The 26,411-nt window shown below is 33.8% G+C and overlaps 1 protein-coding gene across 1 annotated transcript in view; it reads right to left on the bottom strand.

Moving 5' to 3' along the window:
* The window catches only part of LOC117329201 (Bardet-Biedl syndrome 7 protein homolog), a 30,045-nt gene extending 5,440 nt beyond the window's left edge, over window positions 1-24,605 (bottom strand). The window contains 17 exon segments of the mRNA XM_033887015.1: window positions 2,674-2,783; window positions 3,077-3,241; window positions 4,036-4,205; window positions 4,207-4,239; window positions 4,471-4,545; window positions 6,254-6,446; window positions 7,786-7,885; window positions 18,159-18,243; window positions 18,726-18,856; window positions 19,605-19,654; window positions 20,147-20,213; window positions 21,109-21,181; window positions 21,704-21,890; window positions 22,233-22,408; window positions 22,824-22,886; window positions 23,573-23,635; window positions 24,535-24,605. Of these exon segments, the coding sequence (XP_033742906.1) occupies window positions 2,674-2,783; window positions 3,077-3,241; window positions 4,036-4,205; window positions 4,207-4,239; window positions 4,471-4,545; window positions 6,254-6,446; window positions 7,786-7,885; window positions 18,159-18,243; window positions 18,726-18,856; window positions 19,605-19,654; window positions 20,147-20,213; window positions 21,109-21,181; window positions 21,704-21,890; window positions 22,233-22,408; window positions 22,824-22,886; window positions 23,573-23,635; window positions 24,535-24,573 (1,780 nt within the window). The 5' untranslated portion in view covers window positions 24,574-24,605.
* Between the last annotated feature and the right edge of the window lie 1,806 nt (window positions 24,606-26,411).

The following is a 26,411-nucleotide window of genomic DNA, read 5'->3' as shown; positions in this document are numbered from 1 at the left end:
AAGAGATGACATCACCGATAATACATCTTAGTAAGGAGATGACGTCACCCATAATACAACTTAGTAAAGAGATGACGTCACCCATAATACAACTTAGTAAAGAGATGACGTCACCCATAATACAACTTAGTATAGAGATGACGTCACCCGTAATACAACTTAGCATAGAGATGACGTCACCCGTAATACAACTTAGTAAAGAGATGACGTCACCCATAATACAACTTAGTATAGAGATGACGTCACCCATAATACAACTTAGTATAGAGATGACGTCACCCATAATACAACTTAGTAAAGAGATGACGTCACCCATTATACAACTTAGTAAAGAGATGACGTCAACCATAATACAACTTAGTAAAGAGATGACGTCAACCATAATACAACTTAGTAAAGAGATGACGTCACCCATAATACAACTTAGTAAGGAGATGACGTCACCTATAATACAACTTAGTATAGAGATGACGTCACCCATAATACAACTTAGTATAGAGATGACGTCACCCATAATACAACTTAGTAAAGAGATGACGTCACCCATAATACAACTTAGGTTAGAGATGACGTCACCCATAATACAACTTAGTAAGGAGATGACGTCACCCATAATACAACTTAGTAAAGAGTTGACTTCACCCATAATACAACTTAGTAAAGAGATGACGTTACCCATAATACAACTTAGTAAAGGGATGCATCACCCATAATACAATTTAGTATAGAGATGACGTCACCCATAATACAACTTAGTATAGAGATGACTTCACCCATAATACAACTTAGTAAAGAGATGACGTCACCCATAATACAACTTAGTACAGAGATGACGTCACCCATAATACAACTTAGTAAAGAGATGACGTCACCTATAATACAACTTAGTATAGAGATGACGTCACCTATAATACAACTTAGTAAGGAGATGACGTCACCCATAATACAACTTAGTAAGGAGATGACATCGAGATGACGTCACCCATAATACAACTTAGTAAAGGGATGACTTCACCCATAATACAACTTAGTAAAGGGATGATTTCACCCATAATACAACTTAGTAAAGAGATGAAGTCACTCATAATACAACTTAGTAAAGGGATGACGTCACCCATAATACAACTTAGTAAAGAGATGACATCACCGATAATACAACTTAGTAAGGAGATGACGTCACCCATAATACAACTTAGTAAAGAGATGACGTCACCCATAATACAACTTAGTAAAGAGATGACGTCACCCATAATACAACTTAGTATAGAGATGACGTCACCCGTAATACAACTTAGCATAGAGATGACGTCACCCGTAATACAACTTAGTAAAGAGATGACGTCACCCATAATACAACTTAGTATAGAGATGACGTCACCCATAATACAACTTAGTATAGAGATGACGTCACCCATAATACAACTTAGTAAAGAGATGACGTCACCCATTATACAACTTAGTAAAGAGATGACGTCAACCATAATACAACTTAGTAAAGAGATGACGTCAACCATAATACAACTTAGTAAAGAGATGACGTCACCCATAATACAACTTAGTAAGGAGATGACGTCACCTATAATACAACTTAGTATAGAGATGACGTCACCCATAATACAACTTAGTATAGAGATGACGTCACCCATAATACAACTTAGTAAAGAGATGACGTCACCCATAATACAACTTAGTAAAGAGATGACGTCACCCATAATACAACTTAGGTTAGAGATGACGTCACCCATAATACAACTTAGTAAGGAGATGACGTCACCCATAATACAACTTAGAAAAGAGATGACTTCACCCATAATACAACTTAGTATAGAGATGACGTCACCCATAATACAACTTAGAAAAGAGATGACTTCACCCATAATACAACTTAGTAAAGAGATGACGTCACCCATAATTCAACTTAGTATAGAGATGACGTCACCCATAATACAACTTAGTACAGAGATGACGTCACCCGTAATACAACTTAGTAAAGAGATGACGTCACCCATAATACAACTTAGTATAGAGATGACGTCACCCATAATACAACTTAGAAAAGAGATGACTTCACCCATAATACAACTTAGTAAAGAGATGACGTCACCTGTAATACAACTTAGTATAGAGATGACGTCACCCATAATACAACTTAGAAAAGAGATGACTTCACCCATAATACAACTTAGTATAGAGATGACGTCACCCATAATACAACTTAGTAAAGAGATGACGTCACCTGTAATACAACTTAGTAAAGAGATGACGTCACCCATAATACAACTTAGTAAAGAGATGACTTCACCCATAAAGCATCGGATAGTTTGAATGAAAACTGTTGGAGCAGAAGTTATCCAGACAAGATTCTGTCAATTATCAGAAAGGGGCACAACAATAGGGGGGTTCCAAAAAGTAGTTCAGGTTCACAACTTCAGTCATGGATGACTACACTCACAAAGTTTCAAAAAAGTTTGGATTAAAGTTGTCTTGATAAGATTCTGTCATCTACAGAAGCATATCAATGTACTTAGTATCCAATGATGCATGTTGCATACTTGGACAATGGATTTCCCCTCTTCAGTGCTTGAATAGACAATTTTAAGAATTAATATACCCCGGTAAATCTAATAGAGCTGAACTGAGCAGTCATGTTAACTACCCAGCTGTACTGATTACCATATGTGATATCCAGTCGGATCTTCTTCTTTGTTGCCTCCTTGGTAAGGACATCTTTAAGGATTGAAACTGTTGAAATATTGTCAGACTTAAATACCGCCTGGCCTTTCCTGTAAACAAAAGAAAATATCAGTAAAAACAGGCGTTCTAGTAGTGTAAACCAGGTCAACAGGACAGCTGTAAACTAGGGGCAACAATGTGACACAGGCAAAACCCTCATGTCTGATCAGAGAATCAAATCCCAGTCACCTTGATGAAAAATTGTCGGTATAATATCCACTTCACCAACTCACTACTGAGTATCTTAATTTATAGCTTTTCTTAAATTATTTAGACTAGCTCTTCTTTTCCATTTTAACCTGTTCTTCATTAGGGTATGTAGAGAACTATATGTATTGCTTACTTGTATTCACATTCGAGTAAGGTGTCGAGGAATGTTGATACAAAGTGGAAGGTCAGCACATCACCAGGCGGGGTTCTCTCGGGGAGTTCTGGTAGACAGAAGGACACCCAGGAATGCATCTCTGCCAGACTAAACTGTCCTGTCAACTTGACGGTATTCAGAGGCCTGGAAATCGCACATGATAAATAACAGATGAGAAACCAGATGTAAATGTTTATTTTCCAGAAAATAACTAAGTATTAGGATATACAATGCCACATACAGGATAAACAGGGTTCTTGTGGTATAAATGTCTTAAATTGTCTCTGTACTTTTGATGACATGTTCATGATATTAATTTGAACATCAAACTAACAATACATTCTTGTCAATTATGAGTAAAAGTTCGTGAAACACTTGAAGACCCCATCAATTCTCCAGGTTAATTAATAAGACAATATGGATATGTGCATGGTGCAGTATTGTTAACAGCATAGTACTTATAGACTTAGGTATGTCATACAAACTGTCAGTCATGAGCAATCATAGACTTTATATTATTACAGGACTATCTGAAATACTGATGGGAACCGATTATCAGTAAAAACCCTCAACTTATCACAGATCGACTACCATGTTATAAATCAGCTTATATTTTATCTTGTATCAATTAAGTTCACTTTTCCACACCAATTCAATGAGACAGTATTTTACTATTAATATGTAGAAGAACAGCTGATTAAACAGATTTTTAGATGGTGTGTTATGAGACAGATTAAAGTCATTTAAATACTGGGAATTCAATATTTACTGAAGGTCTGACAAAGGTGTTTGAATAACCCTACAATGTCTGATATCAGGGATGAATTCCAGAGACACAAACTCCCACATAGTACAACATCCTTTCTTTACCAATAGAATGCAGTCTTCACAACTGAAGGTTAGTTTACTACCAATCAAACTTAAAAAGTCTCCTTTACCTGGTGTCATCAAACACATGTGTCCGCTGGTGCAGTGACAGAGGTTTAATCTGATACTGGCAGACCTGGCAGGTTTTTGGCTGGACACGGGGTGTGACATAGGCCTGCAGGGTTCCATACTGGCCCTCAATGGAACGTATCTTCAACTCCAGTCGTGTTGTGTTCGCTTGGACAACGGTATGTTGCCAGCAGAAAATTACCATCCTAAAGTTTTGGAAGTTTAAAAATATGATTTTCTGTATAATATTCTCCATTTTTCTAAATTTTATCATAATATGCCTGCTGGAACTTTGTTGATAATTTTACTGCGGAACCTTCAAGGCTTCAAGGTTCCAATATAATAATAATACTGTGTAACATTGTATAAACAATTATATGCTATGACAATGTTAAATATCATGGTAGGACTTGGATTAGGATCTGTCAGTTACTGACCTCTGGGTTACAGGAACTGTAGCTGACTACTGCTGAGTTCTTCTCCACATCAAGTAAATCTATGGGCACATCACTCTGTATCGCAAACAAAAGAGTAAGTAATACAGGTAAAACTAATCTAAAATCTTGTTTATCTGTATAATTACATAAAATTATTTAGTATAAAAAAGACATTTACCGCAAGGCCTTGCTGCCATCAAGAGATATAATGAATATGATGAAAAATAAAGAAGACGAAGAATCAATTGACTCGACAGTTAAGTGACTTTAATACATTATTGTAGCAGAACTGGACTGGACTGAGCGCTGTTGGCCATGTAGGTAAAATGGTTAGAGTGTCTGTCTAAAGTTCGTAGGTCCTGTCTGGTCGTTGCATGTTTCCTCTCCTGTTACATTTGGCACCAAACCAAATACCCAATGAGGTGGTATAGGGTCTTATGTGTGTCGTCGAGGTCTAAGACTTTATTGAAGGAGGAGGAATGAAGTGGAACTGGACTGAGCCCTGGTGGCCAGGTAGGTAAAATGGTTAGAGTGTCTGTCTAAATTTCGGAGGTCCTGTCTGGTCGTTGCATGTTTCCTCTCCTGGCCATGGTACATTTGGCACCAAACCAAATACCCAATGAGGTGGTATAGGGTCTTATGTGTGTCGTCGAGGTCGAAGACTTTACTGAAGGAGGGTGGAATATATTTAGTGGAACTGGACTGAGCCCTGGTGGCCAGGTAGCTCAAATGGCTAGAACTGAGTGCTCTACAGATATTCTTATGGAACTCGTGATCAGTGGATGTGTATAGTGATAAGCCCTGTAGAATTTGTAAGATCAAATGTTTGTTTTTGATGATTTTCTTTGAGGTCTTTTACAATAATCTTTACGGGGATATTACACGGTCAGGAGATAATGAAATGATTGTCTTGAAAATTGACATGAATGATCTTTGCACCACCATTTCCTTAGTTGCAAAAAATTACTATGTCTTTCAATGCTAATTTTCTCAATGTCTAGACTTTTTGGAGAAAACATGCAATTTAAAAAAAAAAAAAGGAAAGAAAAAAGAGAGAATTATTTCAAAATAAGGATGAAAAAATGGCCCAAATGTTTAGAGTTTAAAGGGATAATAATCCTATTTTAGTCAAGTCAGAACTGAATTTTATTTTTATGGGGCATTTTTATTTCACCAAAATATGGAAATTTGAACATTTTTATCAATAACACTATTTTGTCATGAATGAAATCATAAAACCTTTCGTGCAGCGATAGATTATGATAGATATAAGAATATGGAAGATTATAGAAACATTACCTTACCATGCAAATAAAAATACCAGTAATATACAACACATTATTTTCAATTTTCTCTTTATCACAAAAAGAGGAGTTATCTCCCTTTTTATTTCATTGTGTTGTTCTGTCACTTTCCTGGTGTCACAGACCTACCCGACTCCTGACTACATTAGCATGTGTATCAGTGCTCACAGGGGAATACTTCTTGTATACTGTTCTCAAATATAGGTCTGATGTTTGATTGGAAATCTTTTTCTCAGGAGGTAGCATTTACCAGTGTACGTATGATATCACATTAAAAATTTCACCGAAAAAGGCATGTTAAGGATATAAGAGGATTCCAGTTCTAGTTGTGACTGTCACTCCAATTCATATGGTCAGTTTGTCAATAATTTCTTGTAATTAAAAACATATTTTAGCCAACATTTCCTCGGTAATACCTTCTATTTCCCTTCAACTACCACTAAATTTGATATTTATTATACAATAAGTAGAATGAGTACCTGAAGGAGTACATTATCAATAGGCATCTGTAACTCCAGACTAAGAGTGTAGCTAGCGTCCTCCCGATTGAGAACAAACTTGTCGTTGATGTTGAAGTTAGGTATGGCTGATATGGCCGTCTGACTGTTGGCTGTCTGCTGATACTTTTCCCGCTCGTCCATGACTTTTTGCTGAAGAGTATCCAGCTCGGATCTGAATATATTTAACACAATATTTACACATGTCCTAAATAAATATAGATACAATTTCAACATAAATATACACATAAAGGATTTATGAATTTCATAAAATAGATTATAAGGAAGATAAAAATAATAAATCAATGTATTTAATAATGGAATATTGACATAAGGAAATGTTACAAAGTCTTAGTTTCAGCACAGAACAGGTAAACTTAATTTACAAATTATGTTTTCGACATCTAAGTAACAAAGTCTGTTACTGTAGAATGAACCTTGAGATAATTTCATGGCATGCTAACAAGGATTCCTTTGAACACAAACCGCAATCTTATTTTTCACAAACAGAGTACAGTGTACAATTGTCATGTATATTTGACCATTCAGAGACAAATGTAAGTATATCTGGACAGAGAAAGATGACACATATATATATATAGATTATTTATCTTTAAATATACCTGCTGGTGTTAAAGATTCTTCTATCTTAAATGTTTGACTTTTTTTAATTAGTCAATTGAATCAGAGACATATTAGGACCCTAATACATATGTACCTAATTTTCTAGACGAGAAAGATAACAAACAACATCCTGTATCCTGAATATCAGATTTCAATATATATATCATATAATAATACTAATATCATTAGGCACAAAAAATCAACATGTCAGAACTTTTCATTTTTGTAATATTTAAATCCTCCATGTTTTTAAAATCATTAAAACAGAAAATAGAATGTATCTGTCCCAGGATTCAAACTGCATGATCACACTCAGATAAAAGATACAAATATGCTCAATGAACTTTGAGCTTAAAAGATGAATGTAGATATTTGAAAATAAAAATTCATAACAAATTGAAAAAGTTGTGTCAGCCCAAAAAAGGCATATCTTATCTCAAAATCTACTCTATATGAAGAATCAAAACTGCTGAATTTTTTTTAATTACTCAAATTGAAAAAAAAGAAGTCATTGACACAACTAAAAATAAAATACAAAATGAATGGACAAGAATTAAAATAGATATTATAAAATCAACAAAATTTGTTAGAGTGTGTACACAATTGTGTTAGCATTCTAACCACTACGTGAATTTTTAGTCATTTATAAATGTATGATTAATAACATCAAATATAATGTGATTGCTGAAATAAATTACTAAAATGTGTTATTTTCTTTGATCTCATAATTTTTGTGATAATTAGAGAAATAGTAAAACATTATGTTTTAAGTATGATATGGTATAAACATATCTTCAGTTTATGGGTCAAGGAAGTACTATGCTATAAGTAATTAGTACATCCTTTTGTTATCGTCATAGTGATCGCTGGTTACCATAGAGACGACCTACTTGAGGTTGGAGATTTTGTTGGTCGCTGCTGCCGTGACAACAACTTCAGTTGGGCCCATGCCTTTTGTCAGATGCTCTGATGTCAGACCTATCAACCAACCTGTCACAGGAGATACAGCAGTAGCATACATGTACTGGTATAAATTATTGTCACACGTGTACTGGTATATTGTCACATGTGTACTGGTATATTGTCACACATGTACTGGTATATTGTCACACATGTACTGGTGTATTGTCACACGTGTACTGGTATATTGTCACACGTGTACTGGTATATTGTCACACATGTACTGGTATAAATTATTGTCACACGTGTACTGGTATATTGTCACACATGTACTGGTATATTGTAACACATGTACTGGTATATTGTAACATTTGTACTGGTATATTGTCACACATGTACTGGTATAAATTATTGTCACATGTGTACTGGTATATTGTCACATGTGTACTGGTATATTGTAACATGTGTACTGGTATATTGTCACTCATGTACTGGTATATTGTCACACATGTACTGGTATATTGTCACACGTGTACTGGTATATGGTCACATGTGTACTGGTATATTGTCACACATGTACTGGTATATTGTCACACATGTACTGGTATATTGTAACATATGTACTGGTATACTGTTATACATGTACTGGTATATTGTCACACATGTACTGGTATATTGTCACACATGTACTGGTATATTGTCACACATATACTGGTATATTGTCACACGTGTACTTGTATATTGTCACACATGTACTGGTATATTGTAACACATGTACTGGTATATTGTCACACGTGTACTTGTATATTGTAACACATGTACTGGTATATTGTCACACATGTACTGGTATATTGTAACATATGTACTGGTATATTGTCACACATGTACTGGTATATTGTCACACATGTACTGGTATATTGTCACACATGTACTGGTATATTGTCACACATGTACTGGTATATTGTAACATATGTACTGGTATATTGTCACACATATACTGGTATATTGTCACACGTACGCGTGTACTTGTATATTGTAACACATGTGCTGGTATATTGTAACACATGTACTGGTATATTGTAACATATGTACTGGTATATTGTCACACATGTACTGGTATATTGTCACACATGTACTGGTATATTGTCACACGTGTACTGGTATATTGTCACACGTATACTGGTATATTGTCACACATGTACTGGTGTATTGTCACACATGTACTGGTATATTGTCACATGTGTACTGGTATATTGTCACACATGTACTGGTATATTGTCACATGTGTACTGGTATATTGTCACACGTGTACTGGTATATTGTCACTCATGTACTGGTATATTGTCACACATGTACTGGTGTATTGTCACACGTGTACTGGTGTATTGTCACACATGTACTGGTGTATTGTCACACATGTACTGGTATATTGTCACACGTGTACTGGTATATTGTCACACATGTACTGGTATATTGTCACACGTGTACTGGTATATTGTCACACATGTACTGGTATATTGTAACATATGTACTGGTATATTGTCACACATGTACTGGTATATTGTAACATATGTACTGGTATATTGTCACACATGTACTGGTATATTGTCACACATGTACTGGTATATTGTAACACGTATACTTGTATATTGTCACACATGTACTGGTATATTGTAACACATGTACTGGTATATTGTAACACGTATACTGGTATATTGTCACACGTGTACTGGTATATTGTCACACATGTACTGGTATATTGTCACACGTGTACTGGTATATTGTCACACGTGTACTGGTATATTGTCACACGTGTACTGGTATATTGTCACACGTAAACTGGTATATTGTCACACATGTACTGGTACATTGTAACACGTATACTGGTATATTGTCACACACGTATACTGGTATATTGTCACATGCGTACAGGTATTTTGTCACACATATACCGGTATACTTTCACATGTGTACTGGTATACTGTCACACAGTGCTGGTATATTGTCACAAATGCGCTGGTATATAGATGGACACGTGTAAAAAATACAGATATTTTTTCACCAAGACAGACATATAGCTACAGACATATTGTGACAAAGACAGATATTCAGTCACAAAGACATATATTGTCACTACGACAGACATTTCGTCACAAAGATAGACATATTGTCACGGTGACATACATTTCATCACAAAGACAGCAGACATATTGTGACAAAGACAGACATATTGTCACGGCGACATACATTTCATCACAAAGACAGACATATTGTGACAAAGACAGACATTCAGTCACGAAGACAGACATATTGTCACAATGACAGACATATTGTCACAAAGGTAAACATTTAGTCACAAAGACAGATATAATGTGACAAAGGCAAACATTTAGTCACAAAGACAGACATATTGTCACAGACATATTGTGACAAAGACAAACAGACAGATGTGTTGTCACAGAGGCAGATGTTATACTGACACAAAGACCCATTTGCAGACATTGAGCTAAAGTCACACCACAACATTCAGTAGGATGCTGTAAACAGATGATGTTTGGTGTCAGAAGTCTGTTTACTAATTAGTTATAACCTTGTCAATTTGGATTAGCATGATTTGTATGGGGAAGATATTTGTTTTTCATAATGCTCCCTTTAAGACATAAGATACAGTATCCTTCTTCAGGAAAGAATCAAAATACAGGAGATAGATCAAGAAAAAGTATCTTCCGTGTGGGAGATAAAGATACAGTATCTTCCTCCAGCAGGAGGATCAAAATATAGTATCTTCCTCCCAGAAGGGAATCTAGATAAGTATCTTCCTCCAGGAGAGAAATCAAGAAGTAGAATTTTCCTCCTGGAGGGGGATCAAGATACAGTATCTTCCTCCAGGAGGTCTCGGAATCAATAAACAGTATCTTATTATACCTCCAGGAGAGGAATCAAGATACAGTATCTTCCTCCAGGAGGTCTCGGAATCAATAAACAGTATCTTATTTTACCTCCGGGAGAGGAATCACGATACAGTATCTTCCTTCAGGAGTTTTGTTTTTTTGGTATATACCTGTCTACGTATACCTCAACAAAATCAATTGTTAATTAAAATGACACAATCAGATAGCAAAAGGTAAATATCAACTTCTTAAATATCATGTTCCTCATTCAAATCATTAAGTTCTATTTGATCCTATATATCATTTACTTCGTACATTTTGTGTAAAACTATCAACAACAACTTTCTCACCACTTTAAGGAATTATGTAACATCAAACCTAACTCACTATTATTTATCATATAATTTAGCACATTTTTGCAATGTACACAGAAAAGTTTTACCCTATCACTGAGCACTGAAATAGATACTTTAAAATGCTGTTAAATAATTAAAATGGGCAGAAACGGCTTAAGTTAATTATTGTCTCAAAGATTAAATCAATATACACAGATTTTGTTGATTGATTCTTTAGTTCATTTCTCTAGTTTAAATGAAGTATTATGCTAGGTCCAAAAATGTCTGTGTAATCCAGGAAATGCCAGACAATTATAATCCCTGTCTGTTTGTTTGTTTGCTGAGGTTATGAACAGCCAGTCATTTGGAGGCGGGGTCTCCTTCTAGTCCTTGTAGTAGTTAGTGACTAACTCACTGAACAACAAACGGGAGGCACATTGTATGCCGTCCTGAACAATTACGGTAATGTGTCTTGCACAAGAACACAATCCCCAAGACATCACAGACCAGCCTATTTCTGAGCTCCCCCAGAAACACAACCAACAGGGGTAGGGAGTGTTGAACCACACACCTCTGATCTTTACCTGAGGCTATGTGGCAAGTGCTCTAACTGACTGAGTTATTGTGACCCCTTAATCCAGTCAATAAATTTAAGAAATGAGAGCACATTCAAGGATGGTGACGCTGATGTCCCTTTTCATCCAAATACCTAGAAGTTAGTAACCATTTCCCCTAGTACAGTAATGTATCCAGGTGATGATTAAAGAGCAAGACATGCCAGACCAGGTTACAGTTTGGTCAATCGTGAAAGAGAAAATTGTGCAGGTTGCTGAGAATTTTGGACAAGATAAGCATTATCTTTCAACATATCTATTGGGAAAAAAATAAACACCAATTAATTGGAATTCAACTATTCACCCCCCTCCCTCCTCTTTCTCCCACACTCCCTACCAAACTCTCAGTCATATTCTATTTGGTATAATACATGTAAGTTCTTTTCAAATTTTCAAAATTTTTTGCTGTAGAGGAGAAGCACATATATGACCTTAACAAAATCATTCTATACATGATCTATTAACTGTAAGTGACTGTAGCTACGTATTTATACCATTCATGCCTGGCAACATGGTGAGCTGCAGAGCATGATAATTTCTATTTCTATGTGTACAAATATAAAAAAAAATGCAAATTGTTAATGTGTACAGTACTAGTGTTATAAAAAAATAAAAGGGCCTCTATATTTATCTATATCTACTAGATCTACAGACATATACCAAACTGGGGAAATGTGTCATTGGACTAGCTATTAAACACGAAAAGAATCATAAAAGTTTTGGAATGTCTTAATGATTTAAACATTCACATATACCTATTTGGGACAGTGTTCGAAAGTAAAGGTGGTCCGATGGTCCGAGGCTATAGAAAACCTGGTCGGTCTATGTAAAATTTCAAAGTGTTGGCCCCATTGGCTATGAAAAGTTTGAGCCCTGACATACATTACAATTCATGAAAACAACATTCCATTATTTTCTGACAAATAATCATATGAAATCAGAGCTTACAATAGAGTTTATTTTACCCATAACAGCATGTTATTACTGGATGATGCAAGCATTTGCGTGACAGTTATGCTACTTTCAACAATGTTTTAAAAAATTTGTTTATGGAAAAATGACTTGGGCTATGGGATTTCAATTTTCTGTAGACATATTGTCTAAGGAATTTTCATATATAATTTCATACACTGTTGGGATATTTTCGAAGTTGTAAAATTTTAGTTAAGACAAACAACAGGTAATACTTAACAGTAAACTGTAAATGTGTGCAATTTTAAACTCTTTACACATGAAGAATTTTGAATGGTTATATGATTGATTAAATAACATTAAATTTTCAAATATAAAATAAAGGGAACTTCAATTCTGAATTAGTATTTTTGTCATTAAACATTTCGCATCTAACACAATGATTAAGTCAAAAAGAATTTTGACAGTGTACATATTTAAGAAATATTTTGGTATAAACATAAGTTAGTAAATACCATGTTCATGTCTTTTATTTTTTTTTTAAATTATCAAATATACAAAAATAATGGATATGACATTGTGTGTTTTAAATAGTTTCACTGAAACAGGACAAAGACAGTATGATAACACAACATATAATGTCAACCTGATGTCCCTTGAAAGAGACCCAGAAATAATCAAACATTGTAATTAGAAACAACAAATTGAATATAAATTGTATAACATCTATATATAACATTCCAAATTCAACCACCAAAGTAAGAGAAAGAATAAAACAACGACAGCCAAAATATCCCTGTTCATGGCCATTATAAATGATAACGAATTTAATATACCTAAAGTGGGGTTTTATTACAAACTTCTTTGATTCACATTTATGTCATTTGAAGACATGTACTGTACAACAATAGTTGTATCTCTTTTCTTGGTTGGGAGTAGTGAGTACAAAAAAGTCTTTATCCATTATCAGGTGACATTCTTTAACATGTAAATTATAAATCTTTATCCATTATCAGGTGACAATCTTTACCCTGTAAACTATAAACCTTTATCCATTATCAGGTGACAATCTTTACCCCATAAACTATAAACATTTATCCATTACCAGGTGACAATCTTTACCCTGTAAACTATAGACCTTTATCCATTATCAGGTGACAATCTTTACCCTGTAAACTATAAACCTTTATCCATTATCAGGTGACAATCTTTACCCTGTAAACTATAAACCTTTATCCATTATCAGGTGACAATCATTACCTTGTAAACTATAAACCTTTATCCATTATCAGGTGACAATCTTTACCCTGTAAACTATAAACATTTATCCATTAACAGGTGACAATCTTTACCCTGTAAACTATAAACCTTTATCCATTATCAGGTGACAATCTTTACCCTGTAAACTATAAACATTTATCCATTATCAGGTGACAATCTTTACCCTGTAAACTACAGACCTTTATCCATTAACAGGTGGCAATCTTTACCCTGTAAACTATAAACCTTTATCCATTATCAGGTGACAACCTTTACCTGTAAACTATAAACCTTTATCCATTATCAGGTGACAATCTTTACCCTGTAAACTATAAACCTTTATCCATTATCAGGTGACAATCTTTACCCTGTAAACTATAAACATTTATCTATTATCAGGTGACAATCTTTACCTGTAAACTATAAACCTTTATCCATTATCAGGTGACAATCTTTACCCCGTAAACTATAAACATTTATCCATTATCAGGTGACAATCTTTACCCTGTAAACTATAAACCTATATCCATTATCAGGTGGCAATCTTTACCTTGTAAACTATAAACCTATATCCATTATCAGGTGACAATCTTTACCTGTAAACTATAAACCTTTATCCATTATCAGGTGACAATCTTTACCCTGTAAACTATAAACATTTATCCATTATATGGTGACAATCTTTACCCTGTAAACTATAAACCTTTATCCATTATCAGGTGACAATCTTTACCCTGTAAACTATTAACTTTATCCATTATTAGGTGACAATCTTTACCTGTAAACTATAAACATTTATCCATTATATGGTGACAATCTTTACCCTGTAAACTATAAACCTTTATCCATTATCAGGTGACAATCTTTACCCTGTAAACTATTAACTTTTATCCATTATTAGGTGACGATCTTTACCTGTAAACTATAAACCTTTATCCATTATCAGGTGACAATCTTTACCTGTAAACTATAAACCTTAATCATTATCAGGTGACAATCTTTACCCTGTAAACTATAAACCTTTATCCATTATCAGGTGACATTCTTTAACATGTAAATTATAAATCTTTATCCATTATCAGGTGACAATCTTTACCCTGTAAACTATAAATCTTTATCCATTATCAGGTGACATTCTTTAACATGTAAATTATAAATCTTTATCCATTATCAGGTGACAACCTTTACCCTGTAAACTATAAACCTTTATCCATTATCAGGTGACATTCTTTAACATGTAAATTATAAATCTTTATCCATTATCAGGTGACAATCTTTACCCTGTAAACTATAAATCTTTATCCATTATCAGGTGACAATCTTTACCCTGTTAACTATAAACCTTTATCCATTATCAGGTGACAACCTTTACCCTGTAAACTATAAACCTTTATCCATTATCAGGTGACAATCTTTACCCTGTAAACTATAAATCTTTATCCATTATCAGGTGACAATCTTTACCCTGTAAACTATAAACCTTTATCCATTATCAGGTGACAACCTTTACCCTGTAAACTATAAACATTTATCTATTATCAGGTGACAATCTTTACCCTGTAAACTATAAACCTTTATCCATTATCAGGTGACAATCTTTACCCTGTAAACTATAAATCTTTATCCATTATCAGGTGACAATCTTTACCCTGTAAACTATAAACCTTTATCCATTATCAGGTGACAATCTTTACCCTGTAAACTATAGACCTTTATCCATTATCAGGTGACAATCTTTACCCTGTAAACTATAGACCTTTATCCATTATCAGGTGACAATCTTTACCTGTAAACTATAAACCTTTATCCATTATCAGGTGACAATCTTTACCCTGTAAACTATAAATCTTTATCCATTATCAGGTGACATTCTTTAACATGTAAACTATAAATCTTTATCCATTATCAGGTGACAACCTTTACCCTTTAAACTATAAACTTTTATCCATTATCAGGTGACAATCTTTACCCTGTAAACTATAAACCTTTATCCATTATCAGGTGACAATCTTTACCTGTAAACTATAAACCTTAATCATTATCAGGTGACAATCTTTTCCCTGTAAACTACAAACTTTTATCCATTATCAGGTGACAATCTTTACCCTGTAGACTATAAGCCTTTATCTATTATATGGTGACATTCCCCCAAATGACAACTTCATGAAATACAGACAACAAAAGTTTAAAGAAAAAACTATGAATGGTTAATTACCATATCCACTTGTCTTTTAGGAATTTAGATAACATATTCTTGCTGTTTATGATTTAAAAGATAATCAAATTGTTTTAATTTTTCACCATTGGAATTAATGTGCAATATATTCTGATAATTTACAAAAGAAAGTACTTCATATTCAAATCATTCTTGAAGAAAATTTGTTGTGTATTTAAAAACCAAAGTACCCGATATATTTTGTACCAGCAAAGTTTGCTGATTAAACAGAGAAAAACATAATCTTATGAATAAAATATATATAATACATGCATAAACTGTTAGAATTGTAAATCTCTAGTATGTGTAAAAAAGTTGTGATGTGTGGATATGGCTTCAAATCAGGAACACACTCAGATGTGACCAAACACAGTGGAAACATGGTTGAGAATTGAAATAAAACAAAATAAAAGAAATTACGAAAGTCAAAAACCCACAGATCAAAAGAAAATCATCCAATGAAGACCACGCTTTGAAGATTGGATTCTTTGGGGGGAAAAAATTCAGACATAGAAGTAATTTAATTTTGAACAAATTTTAAAACCATAAATGATTAAAAATATTACATTTTTTGAGAATTTTTAAATTTAACAGATATATTATTGACAAATCAAAGAATCCTACTTTTATGTATCATCTAAGATCAAATATACCTCAATTTCACATACATATTGAAATCAAATAAAATAATTTTCAATATTTCCATTTTCCCTTAAAGTATAATTTATTGGAATATTTTGTTTTGATCAGTTTTTGTAAAGAAAATCAGTAAAAAAGGGTATATGGAAGAGTGCACATTGTGTTACCTAAGCCCTATAATCTTATCCCTGCCCTCAGAAGTGAGGATCTGGGAAGTTTGTGGGCCTACGGTCTTGATATGAGGTTCGGAGGTAAGGCTAAAAAGCCATCCTGAAATCAACAGCAGTAGTACTGTCTATCAACATAGTCTACCATCACATATGGAATATATATAATACATAATTTATGTATATGCCATCGAAATAAATTGATTCAAACATCAAACATAAAACAGTGTCATACAAAACATGTCAAAGCAAAAACAATACAATTTATATATATAATTATTGAGTTTCATATATATACTACTGTATATTAAAATACAGATTTCTAAATCAATGAGAAATATCAATTAATTCAGGAACATCTGTCAAAATTTGAAATGCATAAGAAACTTCCATTCAGTTCAAAATGTTAGTTCAAACACATTTTGTTTATTTTTTCAATTAAGCAATATTTTCTATTTAGTGATAGTCCCAACTCTGATTTTATATGACTGATATATAACTGATAACTGATTCATGATCCGTTAAGTATGAAAAAATTTGTTTAGTAAACAATGGCAATACTGAGGCTTCATGTGGAAATATACTTTTCTTTCAAGAAGGATTTCATGATGTCACCTATATACTTGGTTTCAATACAATAAATAGTTTACAAAATATTGTTTAGAAATCCCTGATATATGTGGGTTTGAAATGGTGAAAATGTGAAGATGTGACCTTTAAATCCGACTTCTGACAGTTCTTTATCACAATGTGCAATACATGTGGTGAAACACTTCACAATGCATGTATTTGGCTTTGTATTACTTTGTACACAAGATGCTTGATGGAAAAATTAGGTGCACAAATAACCTGGAATTCTGACCACTGGATACACTGATCAATTACAATACATGCAAATATTGATGTATGTCTCTATAACTTTAAAAGGTCAAGAAATAGTCAAGAAAAATGGTAATCAGATCCAGTCAATACATCCAACAGCCAATAGATCTTATCTCTCATCGTAAAATGAGTTCACTGTTGAAATGATATATACATTTCATATTAGAGTACATTTACAGAACTAAATACAAAATCTAACAAAGTCATATCGCTAGATCAACAGAATAAGCAAACATATCCCTAGCCTTCCATTGTAATTGAATAGAAAAATCAACTTTTTCTTTCATTGTAAACTCAAGCTAAATAACTTACAAAGCAATGGAAACATGTATATAAATTTAAATTTCTGTCAAAAATTTCAGACAAAACACAAACACATCGATATAAATAAATTCAGTCTTTAAGATAACAAATCCATGTAACAAAGGACAAAAATAGAATGACTTACCCGGATATGTAGAACAGACAATCTCGTCGTACCCTGCTGAAGCTACGATGCCCGCTTGTATGGCCGTCACACTCTCACTGCAGGTCTGTAAAATGTGAAATAAATCGCTTGGAACAAGTTTGTTTAAATTGTGAAAAATTGCAAAACTGCAAAAATTGAAAAGTACTTAAAATACATGGAAGTTAATTATGTCTCAATTCCTTCAGTTTAGATGACTGGAAAGAGGGTGTGAAATCTGGCAACCAGTATAAGGTAAAAATAAAGAAAGTGAGTGAAAACTAGATAGATGAACATCCAGATAATGAAATATGTCAAAAGCTGGAAGAAAACCCATTTAATTTTTGCAATCTAGCCAATATTTACATAGCAATACTGTTTGATCCTTTCTTGCAAACATCAGCATCCCATCATTTTTAATGACAATCTCTGCAAAACTTCTAACTGCAGTAAATTTGGAATGATGGAAAGACAAATCAAACCGTTATCTGCCTCTGACATCGTGGCAGCTGGACATGTATACTGACTAAAATGACTTTACACAGATTGATATACAGTTGTGATAATTACGTGGCTATATCTGTGAACTGGCTCCTCAGACTCGTCGTAACTGTACACCTCTACCTGACCATCATCTCGTCCTAACAACAGATCGAGGACACCATCTGCTGTGATGTCAAAGTTGTCCATACACATCACGCCTACAACAGGAGAATTATACACTCCAAACATCCAGTATGACATCAACAGTAATGTATATTAACACAGAAAGTTTTTAATTATTAATGATATTTTTCAATTCAACAATAACAAAAAATACAACAGCAATTAGAAGACTTGTGAGGAAGTCTTGTAAGTTGTCATGAGACAGAGCCATTGTGTCGGGTTTATGCACACACCCATTTACAGCACATGCTCCTCAGTTTGAAAAGAAGGCAAAGTAGTACATAAATAGTAGAATGGCAGAAATAGTTTACTTGTATAATAATACAGGTTATTTCTTTTTATCATATTTGAGCTGGTCAGATGGAATGACACAATTGTGTTTTTGACATAGATTAAAGGTTAAGTGACACTGAAACTATAGACCAAGACCTATATAGTATTACAGGGTACAGATCTTTGCTTTCAGGCAGAAAATAGTTTGGAGATTAGTGGAAAGCCTTTTTATCAGGCAATTTGTCCAAGATTTTTATATTGGTGCCACGCTAATGCACTGTGCCACCGTATTGTATAAGTACTAGCAGCAAAAAATAAACACAATCTAATAGTTCAATCACAAATTACAGAAAGAAAGGGTGTGTAACCAAAAGGGTATAACACAATCATTGTAATGTAATGTCATTGTAAAGGACTCTTAATACAAGTCTCAATCATAATTTGTAAGGGAGATAACTCTAATGCTAAGATCTGTGATTGCTTGTTCATATAATTCTATTTGCAACCTACCTCCGTTATGTTTTTCATTAGGCAATTCCCACTTGTGTGATGGACACAATCTTGAAAACAAAAGGTAAAATAAGTTGAAATTTTTACAGAGAATACACAAACGAACGAGTAAATATTAAACACTTTTTCCCAATATATTTATACATATTATGCATTGGTTTAAACTTGCTATAAATTGTCATTGAGATTTATGTGTAAAGTTATGTACTGGCAATAAACATCAATCAAATACCTTATTTTCTGAATACCTTATTTTCTGTCTGATGAATTTTGCTAGATTTTACAAGTCATGTACGATAAGTTTATTGGTTTAACAATAAATAGTCATATATATTTACATGAAAGTTTAAAAATGAAGGGGCTGAAGATCTATCAAAACAATTTTCAGACATTATAAAATCACAAGTTTAAATCATGATTAAATCACATATGGAAACAAAAAATAACCCAAAATCAAAATCATATTTAAATTTCTCTCTATTTTTCTCTGTGTCTCTCTATGAAATACCCAGGATTCATAAAGAGAAGTTTGCATTACTGACTTGCTGATCTGCACTAGTCCTACTCTGCCATCAGATGTTCCATACAATATCTCATTCCCATCCTCTCCTGTGGAACAAAAACATATATGAATAATGAAGATCAATCTATGTGTAACCCTGGTAAATACTAGCCGCAATATACCGCTCGGCTAGAGAGATCTAGCTCGATCAGTTGAGCGTAAGACTAGTAAGCCAGGGGTCCCAGGTTCGATCCCTAGCGGAGGCAGTGATTTAAATTTAATTAATCCTGCGCTCTGTTACATTGGCGCCCATGTAGGGACTCGGGAATGATACTCATCGCTGCTTGCGAAAGCATCGCTGTTACCCCTGGAAACTCGAGGACGAGTTCTTTCCTGGAGGGGGAGTATGTAACCCTGGTAAATACTAGCCGCAATATACCGTTCGGCTAGAGAGATCTTCTCTTTAGCTCGATCGGTTGAGCGTAAGACTAGTAAGTCAGGGGTCCCGGGTTCGATCCCTAGCGGAGGCAGTGATTTAAATTTAATTAATCCTGCGCTCTGTTACATATGTTTTGGTGGAATTTTGTTTTTATAGAAATTATGGACATTTCCTTTCTATTTTGATTTTTCCTCTTGTGATCCAACATGTTTGGAGAATAATTACAATACATAAATGTAGCCCAGATTTAGTTTGGATATAAGAGTTTTATTTTAGCTAAATGGAAATTTAGAGCTACATTTTGTATATCATAAAGAGTAGCCTGCAAGTTAATTACATTGTACTTCCCAATATGTACTTGTACCTGTTTAGAATGGGTACTTTTCAGTTTTATATACTGTGATAGCAGTAACTAACAGAGAAATGTAAAACAAAAACTACTTGATGGTCTAGCTCCAGTTGTTGTAAGAGAGACAAACTTGATAGTCTAGATCCAGTCGCTGTAAGAGAAATTACTTTGGTGGTATCTGCCCTTATTCCAGGTCTACAAACTGTTAACTTACCTGCTGAATTACCATATAGCTGTAACACTGTTGGAGGGCCGGGTACTTCTACTTCATATAGCAGCTCAGATTCCTGATAATGTAATACAGGTTTTATAGTAACACTGATGTTATAATCTATATAAATTTGTACTTTTGTAGGATAAATAATGAACATTGAATGTAACTGTGTAGACACTGTTCAGTATTTGATTAAACAAACAAATATCATGTCCCCAATACATGTCCCCTCTTATCCTTTGTCTCGTTTATTTGTACTTTTATCATAATATACCAATTCTTGAAAAATGTCTACTATACAATTTACCAGGGTATTTTCTGAGAGTTTTTGGGGAGGTTTCACAAACATGTTTACCCCAGCATGATAAGGCTAAAACAAAACATGTGTATTAATTTAATCTTCTTAAAAAAAATTGCAGATCAGTTGGTAGGCATTTTATTGTATTTGCATTGCATCAGATCGATGGTACAAGTGTCAAGCAATGTGGCTTTGTCCTCAAGGTCACACTACTTGTCCTCAAGGTCACACTACTTATTTGATTAGATGATTAATGTACATCAAATGTCAAATGTAGGGAAAATCAACTGTACGTACCTGGAGAACTCGAAGCACACGATCCTGACAAGCAAGAATAGGGGTGATTTCAGGGTTACGGTCCATTGGCAGACATACAATATCGGAAATCTTATCACCAGACAGGAAGTAGTTTGTGTCTTTACAATCATGATATTGGTTATACACAAAATTTCCACATGTCATCAATTCAGATCCTTCAACATATCTGTATTGTAAAAAAGAATACAAATATATTAGACAAAACGGCATGTTCACATATGTCAACATCATATATATGTACACAGTACTTAAAACACAAAAAATTAAACAACATTACAATTTCCAGTAGGAAGGTTTTGGTCTTTAACCTGTATAGATACAGGGTATAAACATTGTAATGAAACTAAAAATATTCATTCATTGGCATATAGTTATATTAAACATTGTACATGTATTCAATGATAAAAGTTAAAATACATATGTGTAATCAAATATTATTGATTTTGGTTCTGCTTTTTGACAAAACTGGCAAAACAAATCTAAAACTGCTTAGCAAATTTATACTTACATGGATTGGATAGGTTCTGACAGGTTAGTGTCAAACTTTAAAAAATTCTTCCCTTTCTTGGTGAATCCTTTGACCTCAGAACCAACGGCAAGAAAAATTCGCTCCCGTGTGCCACCAATGGGTCCTCCCAATTCTACCCGATTTATTTTCTTTGAAACATTCGTCTTGAATACATGCTGCGAGAAACAATAAAAGCTTTAAGAAAAAAAAATTCCTATTCTTTCTGGGTGTGACAATAAATCTCAAACAGTACATGTTGTTTATGTTTGGAATTCAGCATAACAATATACAACAGATCTGGAATAACACATTAGCAGTTAAGTGTGATACACATACTTATAAATATTTACTTCCTCATAAAAGGAACAATACATAAAAACAGATTATACTGGGCATGTCAAAACCAGGGCCCTCAACTAGAAAATTACTTATCATGTGGACTCAAATTTAAAATGTAACTAAACATAAAAATTTACAAAAACAATTATACTCAGATTCATGAAACACGTTCATTAGTCAGTCACTTAGAAATTTCTACATTTTTCAATGCTACAACTCAGAGTTATTTTTTATTACAGCATGCACATGTACCTGTGGTTCTCCCTTCTTGATTCCTATACATTGAAATAAGCCTTCCTGGTCTCCCATCACCACCTACAACAGCAACAACAAAACACATTAAATACATCATCATTAAGTATGTTAAAACCTGTTTTGCCAAAATACAATAAAACCTTTTTGTTTGTGCATCGACTGATATTCATGTCAACAAACAGCCAACAACAAAGACTTATCAAAAATTTTGCTTCAAACAATAATTATATTTTATAACCTAGCAGATACTATAGTGACTAGATGTGCCCAGGTAATTATCTGATGTCTTGAGGCAACACCTGTATGTGGCCCCCATTGAGTTGGATAAATGGTTTAATACTATAAAAATGAAAGCAAGAGCCATAGTTTGAGGAATGTGAGGCATTCAGCAAAGAGCAGCTTGAGATATCAATGATTCATTTACAAATTATATAATATAAGGATTTGGTCGGACCCAAGCAAACAACACGCAAAGGGGGAATTTGAATAATGTGGGTTCGAGTAAGTGGGTTTTTTTCATTCTTAGTGACACTTCTGATCATCTTATAATTATGTTATGCAAAACCATTACAAGGCATGTAAAATAGCATCAACTGTTTGAACCTAAGAATGCTACTTTATTTTAGGAATTTAGTAGGATGATATATTTTTTCAATATATGCATCTATTATTCTATATACATATGGTTCTAATAATATAAATTTTTCAATATCAAAGTGATCAGTCTCAATATAGCTATTACATACCTTCTGTGTTTTGCCCATGACTGAGGGAAGTAGACACATGCATTTTTGTGAGGTGGCTCCAGCCTGGAAAGAAATGAGATCAAAGCTGAATAAAACTTAAGATTTTGGTAACTCGTTCAGGATGTCATTTAATTTGAATTCAAATCTTTCCGAAGTAAATGCATTTATGTATTAAACAAATAAACAACGATCGATATAGGTATCGTAAAATTGCATTTGGATCGATATTGGTATCGTAGTGAAAGTGATTGTGATCCACCGGTGTATCGTCCCGGCCCTATAACCAGTTACTGTAATAATCCTTGTAATAATAGAGCTCTGTTAGTCATGCTTTGGAAGTTATATCAATAAGCAGGGATCACTTTGGGCAGAGATTTGGGGATTTTTACCCATGTTTTTCAAAAAAATCTCATTAAGAATTCAAAATTGTACCTCTTTATACAGACAAATCTCATAGGAATTTCGCTAATCTCATAAAATCTTCCATAGGTTTTAAGAGCCAGAGTTATCCCTGAATAAGAATATATATTTGTAAAATAATCAATATCAAATTGCCCTGGGTATTTTTATATGGATTATTTGATAGTAATTCTTTATTATGGAACGTCAAACTCCTGTAGTACAGTTGATATTAGTCAGGGCCAGAAGACACTCAGGCTAAGTTGATATTTACTTAAACACGACAGACGCCGATATAGAATTATATATAACAATTATACATATATATATGTTGATATTCATAGATTTTCTAATATACTGATGATTGGACGGCACAATTATGTTTCTCTTGCTTTGCATGCAAGATAACTCGTTATCGTTTTTTATTTGTCTTTTGCACAAAATTTTAATGATGAAGGGATAGACAGGGATTTCGTATTATTTCATCCGATGTCAGAGTTCCATTGCATTTTTCATTTTGGTAACATCAATATATATACGTATAATTCTTTGAAATGTCAAACCTGTATGTAGTCAACCCGTGATAAATTTAATTCCATCATTTTGACTGCTTTGATGGAAAACGAAACGAACGACACCGGAAGTTCAATCGGAATGTATACCTCAGTCGGAGTAAATCACTGGGGAAGGCAGATAAATATTTCATAATGATACTGATGTAAATCATAACTGTCATTTTTAAAATATGTGTAGCTTCTTTTAATTTAATTCGATGTAAATGTTTTTTTAATTGGTGATTTAAACTAATATTTGCATGTTTCTTTTGCTTCGGTACACCGGAAGTGGTGTACTGAATTTGGCGGGAGATTACAAAAATTGGCGACATGATGGTCAAAAGTAATAATGCAAGCCCGAATAATTTCCCTGTTTAGAGGTGACACTGTGACATATCTTGTCAAACACGTGTTGCACTAAAACCACTGAAGATATGCACAGATAGCATTAAAATGATTTACTTATTATTTTAGTTAAAAAGAGCTCTTCAGATATTCCTCCCGAATCTCAATCCGGTGTTATTCAGACACGCAACATAAGTGACATCAATATTACCTTGCTCAATAGGGATAGAAACGATGGCAGATGAATTGTAAGTTTTCAACGGAAAGATCAACTTTTTTGAGCATTCATTTCTTTTGTCTGTCAAATATATGTTTCGTGTCAGCTTTCATTCAAACAAGCGACCCAAATGGCACTACATGAACGAAGTTGATCTAGATGCTGAATAACTCTCTTTTTTTTTGTAAAATAGACAGTCCATTAATTTGGACTACTGGCTGAATATATATCATGATCCTGGACTTCTTAGTTAAATGAAAGTCATTTAAATATTTTAATATTTGACTCCTGTGGCCGTGAACATAGATCAGTCAATATCTTAACAAACTTTGCAACACTCCATCTCGGGTACTCCGGCTTGCCTCAATATAAAATCCAGGCACGTCTTGAAATGACCCTGGCTGTTGACACTGTCATAATTGGAGGTTGTCTCCCTTTGGTCAGGTCTTCGTTAAAAAGTTAGCGATTATTACTATTTCTTCCCATTCCTATTCGAATATGTGTTATCACTTATAAAATTTGGAAAACTGTATGCCCCCCAATTCCATCATGTGTAACATGTTGCAAAGTGATATCACTTATTCGAATAGGTGATATCACTGCTTACAGTGCCCTTCATTTGCAATTTCATTTCCCTGAGTCCAAAACAGACACTAACCCTTTAATTCTAATTAGTAACACGACGACTAATTAATGGACATAAACAATTCCATGTTTGACATAGAATCTGTAGATAAGTGTAGTAATGAAAGGGCAGTGTCAAGGTTTGTATTGTATTTTGAGAGCAAAAGAGCATTCGTCATCATTCGGTAAGGTCTTAAAATATCACAACTTCAATGAGATAAGCTATAAAATTGATACAGCATATCTATTTTGGTCATTACGAGTATATATTTGTTCTGTCATCAATGCCAAATTATGATACATTAAAATTTCTACCCTACTTTACTTCGGTGACCCCTTACAATTACACAGCACGTATCAAAACAAAACGGTGTAGGTGTTCACAACTATCACCTTGTTCCTTAATTTACCCCTTCAGAAGTTCTTATAATGCCTGACATATTCAATATACGAGTTGCATAATCGTGTGATGTATCATTCATGAACGAAGTTTAACCAGATGTCCTCATGACTTTCTTAATCCTTTTATGCATTTGAAATCAAACGACACACCATAGTTATAGACGAAGATAGTAAATACCTGTACTTAACCACAGCTCTACGTAATTCTACGTTTTTGCAAGAATATTATGCGTATTTCATATAAATACAAAGTTCGTTTACAAGATGTTTTCTCCAGATGAAAAAGACTTGCAATAGA

Source organism: Pecten maximus, chromosome 6 (assembly GCF_902652985.1).
Source record: "Pecten maximus chromosome 6, xPecMax1.1, whole genome shotgun sequence".
Classification (NCBI taxonomy): Eukaryota; Metazoa; Mollusca; class Bivalvia; order Pectinida; family Pectinidae; genus Pecten; species Pecten maximus.
The sequence above is the reverse complement of the archived record's forward strand: the minus strand, read 5'-3'. Positions and strand labels throughout refer to the sequence as shown.